At 45.5% G+C, this 10,146-nt stretch overlaps 1 protein-coding gene across 1 annotated transcript in view; it reads left to right on the top strand.

The window, feature by feature from the left end:
* The window catches only part of LOC106564208 (meteorin-like protein), a 21,312-nt gene extending 12,623 nt beyond the window's left edge, over positions 1–8,689 (top strand). Inside the window, exons 4-5 of the mRNA XM_045690758.1 lie at positions 4,495–4,554; positions 7,258–8,689. Of these exons, the coding sequence (XP_045546714.1) occupies positions 4,495–4,554; positions 7,258–7,586 (389 nt within the window). The 3' untranslated portion in view covers positions 7,587–8,689. The remainder of the gene's footprint in view (positions 1–4,494; positions 4,555–7,257) is intronic.
* Positions 8,690–10,146: the final 1,457 nt, after the last annotated feature.

The raw sequence follows: 10,146 nt of genomic DNA, 5'->3' as shown, positions 1-10,146 counted from the left end.
GTACAGGTATGGAGAGAGAGAGAGAGAGGTTTGTATCTGCCTAGTACAGGTATGGAGAGAGAGAGAGAGAGAGAGGTTTGTATCTGCCTAGTACAGGTATGGAGAGAGAGAGAGAGAGGTTTGTATCTGCCTAGTACAGGTATGGAGAGAGAGAGAGAGAGGTTTGTATCTGCCTAGTACAGGTATGGGAGAGAGAGAGAGAGGTTTGTATCTGCCTAGTACAGGTATGGAGAGAGAGAGAGAGAGAGAAGTTTGTATCTGCCTAGTACAGGTATGGAGAGAGAGAGAGAGAGAGAGGTTTGTATCTGCCTAGTACAGGTATGGAGAGAGAGAGAGAGAGAGAGGTTTGTATCTGCCTAGTACAGGTATGGAGAGAGAGAGAGAGAGAGGTTTGTATCTGCCTAGTACAGGTATGGGAGGAGAGAGAGAGAGGTTTGTATCTGCCTAGTACAGGTATGGAGAGAGAGAGAGAGAGGTTTGTATCTGCCTAGTACAGGTATGGAGAGAGAGAGAGAGAGGTTTGTATCTGCCTAGTACAGGTATGGAGAGAGAGAGAGAGAGGGTTTGTATCTGCCTAGTACAGGTATGGAGAGAGAGAGAGAGAGAGAAGTTTGTATCTGCCTAGTACAGGTATGGAGAGAGAGAGAGAGAGAGAGGTTTGTATCTGCCTAGTACAGGTATGGAGAGAGAGAGAGAGAAAGAGAGGTTTATATCTGCCTAGTACAGGTATGGAGAGAGAGAGAGAGAGAGAGAGGTTTGTATCTGCCTAGTACAGGTATGGAGAGAGAGCGAGAGAGAGAGAGAGAGAGAGGTTTGTATCTGCCTAGTACAGGTATGGAGAGAGAGCGAGAGGTTTGTATCTGCCTAGTACAGGTACAGAGAGAGAGAGAGAGAGAGGTTTGTATCTGCCTAGTACAGGTATGGAGAGAGAGAGAGAGGTTTGTATCTGCCTAGTACAGGTACAGAGAGAGAGAGAGAGAGAGGTTTGTATCTGCCTAGTACAGGTATAGAGAGAGAGAGAGAGGTTTGTATCTGCCTAGTACAGGTATGGAGAGAGCGAGGTTTGTATCTGCCTAGTACAGGTATGGAGAGAGAGCGAGAGAGAGAGAGGTTTGTATCTGCCTAGTACAGGTATGGAGAGAGAGCGAGAGAGAGAGAGAGAGAGGTTTGTATCTGCCTAGTACAGGTATATAGAGAGAGAGAGGTTTGTATCTGCCTAGTACAGGTATAGAGAGAGAGAGAGGTTTGTATCTGCCTAGTACAGGTATAGAGAGAGAGAGAGGTTTGTATCTGCCTAGTACAGGTATAGAGAGAGAGAGAGGTTTGTATCTGCCTAGTACAGGTATGGAGAGAGAGAGAGAGGTTTGTATCTGCCTAGTACAGGTATAGAGAGAGAGAGAGGTTTGTATCTGCCTAGTACAGGTATAGAGAGAGAGAGAGGTTTGTATCTGCCTAGTACAGGTATGGGGAGAGAGAGGTTTGTATCTGCCTAGTACAGGTATAGAGAGAGAGAGAGGTTTGTATCTGCCTAGTACAGGTATGGAGAGAGAGAGGTTTGTATCTGCCTAGTACAGGTATGTGTGTGCCATAAAACCATCAGCAGACAAAGAGAAAGACTGTGTGTTTAATAGTTGTTTTACTGGCAGACAGGGTCAAAGGTTACCACCCTGACTACGCTCTCTCCCACCTGTTGTTTCACTCTCTCACACTCTCTTTCACACACACACACACACACACACACACACACACACACACACACACACACACACACACACACACACACACACACACACACACACACACACACACACACACACACACACACACACACACGTGAAAATCCTTAATCTTGTACCCTCCCCCATAGACATCCATCTCATCCCTCTCCCTCTCTCCCTCCTCATCCCTCCCTCTCTCCTTCCTCATCCCTCCCTCTCTCCTTCCTCATCCATCCCTCCCTCTCTCCTTCCTCACCCCTCCCTCCCTCTCTCCTCATCCCTCCTTCTCTCCCTCCTCATTCCTCCCTCTCTCTCTCTCTCTCCCTCTCTCCCTCCTCATTCCTCCCTCTCTCCCTCCTCATTCCTCCCTCTCTCCCTCCTCACCCCTCCCTCTCTCACTCCTCACCTGTCCCTCTCTCCCTCTCTCCCTCCTCATCCCTCTCCCTCCGCACCCCTCCCTCCCTCCCTCTCTCCACCTCATCCCTCCCTCCCTCTCTCCACCTCATCCCTTACTCTCTCTCTCCCTCCTCATTCCTCCCTCTCTTCCTCCTCATTCCTCCCTCTCTCCCTCCTCACCCCTCCCTCTCTCCCTCCTCACCCCTCCCTCTCTACCCCAAATAGAGCTAGGGGGAACAACAAGGGGGTGAGATAACCAGACTCTCCCCCTCATCACCCCCTCTCACACCTCCTCTCCCCTCTCTCAGGAAGTGAGGGATGGATGGGGGATGGAAAGAGGGAGGAGAATATTAGTGGAGAGATACAGGACTAACTGACTCACATGCTCACTCTTCTTTATACCTGATGCTAGTGTTGTATACTGTATGGTGGTGGTGTGTATGGGGGTGTATGGTGGTGTGTGGTGGTGTATGATGGTGGTGTGTGGTAGAGGTCGACCGATTATGATTTTTCAGCACCGATACCGATTATTGGAGGACCAAGAAAACCCGCCGATACCGATTAATCAGCCGATTTTAAAAAAATAGAAAAATAAATGTATTTGTAATAATGACAATTACAACAATACTGAATGAACACTTATTTTAACTTTATATAATACATCAATAAAATCAATTTAGCCTCAAATAAATAATGAAACATTTTCAATTTGGTTTAAATAATGGAAAAACAAAGTGTTGGAGAAGAAAGTAAAAGTGCAATATGTACCATGTAAGAAAGCTAACGTTTAAGTTCCTTGCTCAGAACATGAGAACATATGAAAGCTGGTGGTTCCTTTTAACATGAATCTTCAATATTCCCAGGTAAGAAGTTTTAGGTTGTAGTTATAGGAATTATAGGACTATTTCTCTCTATACGATTTGTATTTCATATACCTTTGACTATTGAATGTTCTTATAGGCACTTTAGTATTGCCAGTGTAGCAATATAGTTTCCGTCTCTCTCCTCGCCCCTACCTGGGCTCAAACCAGGAACACATCGACAACAGCCACCCTCGAAGCAGCGTTACCCATGCAGAGCAAGGGAAACAACTACTCCATGTCTCAGAGCGAGTGACGTTTGAAACGCTATTAGCACGCACCCGCTAACTAGCTAGCCATTTCACATCGGTTACACCAGCCTAATCTTGGGAGTTGACAGGCTTGAAGTCATAAACAGCGCAATGCATTGCGAAGGGCTGCTGGCAAAACGCACGAAAGTTCTGTTTTGAATGAATGCTTACAAGCCTGCTGCTGCCTACCACCGCTCAGTCAGACTGCTCTATCAAATCATAGACTTAATTATAACATAATAACACACAGAAATACGCGCCTTAGGTCATTAATATGGTCGAATCCAGAAACTATCATCTCGAAAACAAAACGTTTTTCCTGTCAGTGAAATACGGAACCATTCTGTATTTTATCTAACGGGTGGCATCCATAAGTCTAAATATTCCTGTTACATTGCCCAACCTTCAATGTTATGTCATAATTACGTAAAATTCTGGCAAATTAGTTCGCAACGAGCCAGGCAGCCCAAACTGTTGCATATACTCTGACTCCGCGTGCAATGAACGCTAGAGATGTGACACAATTTCATGTTAGCAGGCAATATTAACTAAATATGCAGGTTTAAAAATATATACTTGTTTATTGATTTTAAAGAAAGGCATTGATGTTTATGGTTAGGTACATTGGTGCAACGACAGTGCTTTTTTCGCAAATGCGCTTGTTAAATCACCCGTTTGGTGAAGTAGGCTGTGATTCAATGATAAATTAACAGGCACCGCATCGATTATATGCAACGCAGGACACGTTAGATAAACTAGTAATGTCATCAACCATGTGTAGTTAACTTGTGATTATGTTAAGATTGATAGTTTTTTTATAAGATAAGTTTAATGCTAGCTAGCAACTTACCTTGGCTTCTTGCTGCCCTCGCGTAACAGGTAGTCAGCCTGCCATGCAGGCTCCTCGTGGAGTGCAATGTAAGGCAGGTGGTTAGAGCATTGGACTAGTAACCGGAAGGTTGCAAAAACGAATCCCCCCTGAACAAGGCAGTTAACCCCCGTTCCTAGGCCGTCATTGAAAATAAGATTGTGTTCTTAATCTGACTTGCCTAGTTAAATAAAGGTGTAAAAAAAAAAAGAAGAAAAAAAAAAAAGATATATTAAAATCGTCAAATCGGTGACCAAAAATACCGATTACCGATTGTTATGAAAACTTGAAATCGGCCCTAATTAATCGGCCACTCCGATTAATCGTTGACCTCTAGTGTGTGGTGGTGTATGGTGGTGTGTGGTGGTGTATATGTCATGTGTCTCATGTCTCTCTCTCAGCCTCCTGTACACCCTGCACAGATGACCAGATCCTGATGGCGGTATGCACCAGCGACTTTGGTAAGCACACACACACACACACACAGGTACGCACCACAACACACACACACACACACACACACACAGGTACACACACACACACACACACACACACACACACACACACACACACACACACACACACACACACACACACACACACACACACACCTTCCCCCTCAGCAGGCTGAAAAGATTTGGCATGGGCCCTCAGATCCTCAAAATGTTCTATAGCTGCACCATTGAGAGAATCTTGACTGGCTGCTTGGTATGGCAACTGCTTGGCATCAGACCGCAAGGCGCTCCAGGGGGTAGTGCGTATGGTGCAGTACATCACTGGGGCCGAATTCCCTGCCATCCAGGACCTCTATACCAGGCGGTGTCAGAGGAAGGCCCTAAAAATGATCAAAGACTCTAGGCATCCAAGTCATAGACTGTACTCTCTGCTACCGCACGGCAAGCTGTATGCACCAAATCTGGAACCAACAGGACCCTGATCAGCTTCTAGCCCCAAACCATAAGACTGAACAAGACCACTAAATAGTTAACCAATAACTATCTGGACTTTCTGCATTGAACCCCCATTACACTAACTCTTTAGACTCATCATATACACTGCTGCTACTGTCTATTATCTGTTACCTACTCACTTTATCTCTACCTATATGTACATATCTACCTCCATTACCTCGTACCCCTACACATCAACTCAGTACTGGTACCACGTGTGTATAGCCAAGTTATCATTGACTCAGTACTGGTACCACGTGTGTATAGCCAAGTTATCATTGACTCAGTACTGGTACCACGTGTGTATCGCCAAGTTATCATTGACTCAGTACTTGTACCATGTGTGTATAGCCAAGTTATCATTGACTCAGTACTGGTACCACATGTGTATCGCCAAGTTATCATTGACTCAGTACTGGTACCATGTGTGTAGAGCCAAGTTATCATTGACTCAGTACTGGTACCACGTGTGTATAGCCAAGTTATCATTGACTCACATCGACTCAGTACTTGTACCACGTGTGTATCGCCAAGTTATCATTGACTCAGTACTGGTACCACGTGTGTATCGCCAAGTTATCATTGACTCAGTACTGGTACCACGTGTGTATCGCCAAGTTATCATTGACTCAGTTCTGGTACCACGTGTGTATCGCCAAGTTATCATTGACTCAGTACTGGTACCACGTGTGTATCGCCAAGTTATCATTGACTCAGTACTGGTACCACGTGTGTATCGCCAAGTTATCATTGACTCAGTACTGGTACCACGTGTGTATCGCCAAGTTATCATTGACTCAGTACTGGTACCACGTGTGTATCGCCAAGTTATCATTGACTCAGTACTGGTACCACGTGTGTATAGCCAAGTTATCATTGACTCAGTACTGGTACCACGTGTGTATCGCCAAGTTATCATTGACTCAGTACTGGTACCACGTGTGTATAGCCAAGTTATCATTGACTCAGTACTGGTACCACGTGTGTATCGCCAAGTTATCATTGACTCAGTACTGGTACCACGTGTGTATAGCCAAGTTATCATTGACTCAGTACTGGTACCACGTGTGTATAGCCAAGTTATCATTGACTCAGTACTGGTACCACGTGTGTATCGCCAAGTTATCATTGACTCAGTACTGGTACCACGTGTGTATAGCCAAGTTATCATTGACTCAGTACTGGTACCACGTGTGTATAGCCAAGTTATCATTGACTCAGTACTGGTAGCACGTGTGTATCGCCAAGTTATCATTGACTCAGTACTGGTACCACGTGTGTATCGCCAAGTTATCATTGACTCAGTACTGGTACCACGTGTGTATCGCCAAGTTATCATTGACTCAGTACTGGTACCACGTGTGTATCGCCAAGTTATCATTGACTCAGTACTGGTACCACGTGTGTATCGCCAAGTTATCATTGACTCAGTACTGGTACCACGTGTGTATCGCCAAGTTATCATTGACTCAGTACTGGTACCACGTGTGTATCGCCAAGTTATCATTGACTCAGTACTGGTACCACGTGTGTATCGCCAAGTTATCATTGACTCAGTACTGGTACCACGTGTGTATCGCCAAGTTATCATTGACTCAGTACTGGTACCACGTGTGTATCGCCAAGTTACTCGTGTTATTTTTCTATTACTTTAAAATGTTTCTCTCTGCATTGTTGGGAAGGGCTCGTCAGTAAACATTTCACTGTTAATCTCCACCTGTTGTTCACCAGCATGTTGCAAATGTTATTTGATTTGATTTAGAACAGCCAAAAACAGCAGCAGCTGTAAAGGACATGAACAACTCTTCTCATCGCTCTCTATTCTCCTCCCTCTCCTCCTCTCTCTCTCTTCTCATCGCTCTCTCTTCCCCTCTCTCTCTTCCCCTCTCTCTCCTCCCCATATCTCTCTTCCCCTCTCTCCTCCCCATATCTCTCTTCCCCTCTCTCCTCCCCATATCTCTCTCCTCCCCATATCTCTCTCTCCTCCCCATATATTTCTCCTACCTCTCTCCCCCCATATCTCTCCCCCCCTCCTCCCCATATCTCTCTCTCCTCCCTCTCTCCTCCCCATATCTCTCTCCCCCCCATATCTTTCTCCTCCGCATATCTCTCTCTCCTCCCTCTCTCCTCCCCATATATTTCTCCTCCCTCTCTCTCCCCCATATCTCTCCCCCCCTCCTCCCCATATCTCTCTCCCTCCCTCTTTCTCTCCAGCGGGTCGCGGCAGTATCCGTGGCGTTGACACGCCCTCGTCATCAGACCACTCCTCCGTTGCCGTGACGCTAAGCCGCCTGTTCCATCAGAAGAGCGGAGTGTTCTCTTGGGACGGAGCCAGAGGAAAGGGGTGGTCCGGACGTCTGAACACGCCCCTGCGGTGCCGGCTGCAGCCGAGGGAGGAGGAGGAGTTCCTGTTCACGGGGGCAGTGCGGTTCGGAGAGGCGTGGCTTGGCTGCTCCCCGCACTACCGCCACTTTCTGAAGCTCTACCGGACCGCCCTGGAGACAGGAAGTAACCCCTGTCACATGGACATGGTCACAGACTGAGGCCTGCCCCCTCCGCCCCGGAGACAACCAATCAGGGAACAGGATTGGGAAACAAACTCAGCGAATCAGGGACATAGAGAGAGAGGGTTGGGTCGCTGACTGGACTGACAGGGCCCTGATCCAATCAGAGGAGGGAGGTCGTAAAGGGGCGGAATCTTTGATATGACTGAGAGGTGATTGGATGTGGTCCCAAGCCCTGCTAACCGATTGGCTGAATCTCTTACAGTTGCCTAGCAGCAAGGATAGTTGGCCTGTCTCTGAACAGTTCTAAAGCCATCTGTCGTCATAGAATGTCTTAAGACCCTGGTGTGTGTGTGTGTGTGTGTGTGTGTGTGTGTGTGTGTGTGTGTGTGTGTGTGTGTGTGTGTGTGTGTGTGTGTGTGTGTGTGTGTGTGTGTGTGTGTGCGTGCGCGCATGTGTTGGAAATAGATGTAAATATGATCATTGTTGTAATGAAAGTTTGCTTTGTGAAAAGCTTTATGTACAGTTTAGAGGTTGTCTTCTGACAGAAGTGTATAGTGGGATCCTGCACAGCGTGTGTGTCTTAGCGTGTTTGTGCGTGTCTAAGCGTGTTCATGTGTGTCCGTGTGTGTCTTAGCGTGTTTGTGCGTGTCTAAGCGTGTTCATGTGTGTTCGTGTGTGTCTTAGCGTGTTTGTGTGTGTTCTAGCGTGTTTGTGTGTGTGTCTTAGCGTGTTTGTGTGTGTGTCTTAGCGGGTTTGTGTGTGTGCCTTAGCGTGTTTGTGTGTGTGTCTTAGCGTGTTTGTGTGTGTGTCTTAGCGTGTGTCTTAGCGTGTTTGTGTGTGTGCCTTAGCGTGTTTGTGTGTGTGTCTTAGCGTGTTTGTGTGTGTGTCTTAGCGTGTCTTAGTGTGTCTTAGCTTGTCCGTGTGTTTCTTAGCGTGCTCGTACGTGTGTTCGTCTTAGCGTGTTCGTGTGTGTCTGTCTTAGCGTGTCCGAACGTGTGTGTACTAGCCTGTGAATGTGTGTGAGCGTGTCTGTGTACGCTAGAGTGTGTGGTTCTGCAATAGCGTATGTGAACTAGTGTGTGTGACCGTGTTAAAGTACAATAGCTCTCTGTTCTAGGGAATAAACTATCTTCCTGGAACAAGTCTTTATTTACTGTGTCTAGACGTGTCACATTGGATTTCTCTACAATGTTTATAAGGTACTTTTTGAAGTATCCTCATTTGTGTTTGTGTGTGTGTATATATATATATTATCACAGTAAAGGGAGAGAGTAGAGACAGTGTGTATATATTATCACAGTAAAGGGAGAGAGTAGAGACAGTGTGTATATATTATCACAGTAAAGGGAGAGAGTAGAGACAGTGTGTATATATTATCACAGTAAAGGGAGAGAGTAGAGACAGTGTGTATATATTATCACAGTAAAGGGAGAGAGTAGAGACAGTGTGTATATATTATCACAGTAAAGGGAGAGAGTAGAGACAGTGTGTATATATTATCACAGTAAAGGGAGAGAGTAGAGACAGTGTGTATATATTATCACAGTAAAGGGAGAGAGTAGGGGCAGACTTTTATGATCCATTTTATTTGTTTTCCGACACCTTCGGCCAAGACCACTTCAACAACCACACTGGTGTGAATGTGTATGTGCGTGCATGTCTGTTACAGATTCATTCATTGTCCAATGTTCACAAATGTCCAACGGAAAGGTGCATTTGGGCTATCCTCTCGACACACACACACTCACAGGTTGGACTGAGTGGTGGAGGAGGGGATGGAGGAAGGGAGAATTGGAGGGAGGGGGAAGGTAGAGAAGGATGGAGGGTTGAAAAGGAAAGATGGAGGGATGCCCTCAGTGTCAGTGGGGGGTGTCACATTTCCCCTCTTTCCTCAGGAAGAATAGCAATGTGTTGAATCTCTGCTGGAGGAGGGTGAACTCATAGTGTGTTTTAATGATAAGAGAGAAGAAGAGAGGAGGGTGCATTTATAGTGTGTTTTAATGATAGAAGAGAGGAGGGTGAATTTACAGTGTGTTTTAATGATAGGAGAGGAGGGTGAACTCATAGTGTGTTTTAATGATAGTAGAGAAGAAGAGAGGAGGGTGAATTTATAGTGTGTTTTAATGATAGGAGAGGAGGGTGAATTCAGTGTGTTTTAATGATAGGAGAGAAGAAGAGAGGAGGGTGCATTTATAGTGTGTTTTAATGATAGGAGGGTGAATTTATAGTGTGTTTTAATGATAGAAGAGAGGAGGGTGAATTTACAGTGTGTTTTAATGATAGGAGAGGAGGGTGAATTCAGTGTGTTTTAATGATAGGAGAGAAGAAGAGAGGAGGGTGAATTTATAGTGTGTTTTAATGATAGAGAAGAGAGGAGGGTGAATTTACAGTGTGTTTTAATGATAGGAGAGGAGGGTGAATTTATAGTGTGTTTTAATGATAGGAGAGAAGAAGAGAGGAGGGTGAATTTATAGTGTGTATTAGAACTCGTGTGTTTTAATGATAGGAGAGAAGAAGAGAGGAGGGTGAATTTATAGTGTGTTTTAATGATAGGAGGGTGAATTTATAGTGTGTTTTAATGATAGGAGGGTGAATT

Source organism: Salmo salar, chromosome ssa12, assembly GCF_905237065.1.
Source record: "Salmo salar chromosome ssa12, Ssal_v3.1, whole genome shotgun sequence".
Lineage (NCBI taxonomy): Eukaryota > Metazoa > Chordata > Actinopteri > Salmoniformes > Salmonidae > Salmo > Salmo salar.
This window is presented reverse-complemented; position numbering and strand designations above follow the sequence as displayed.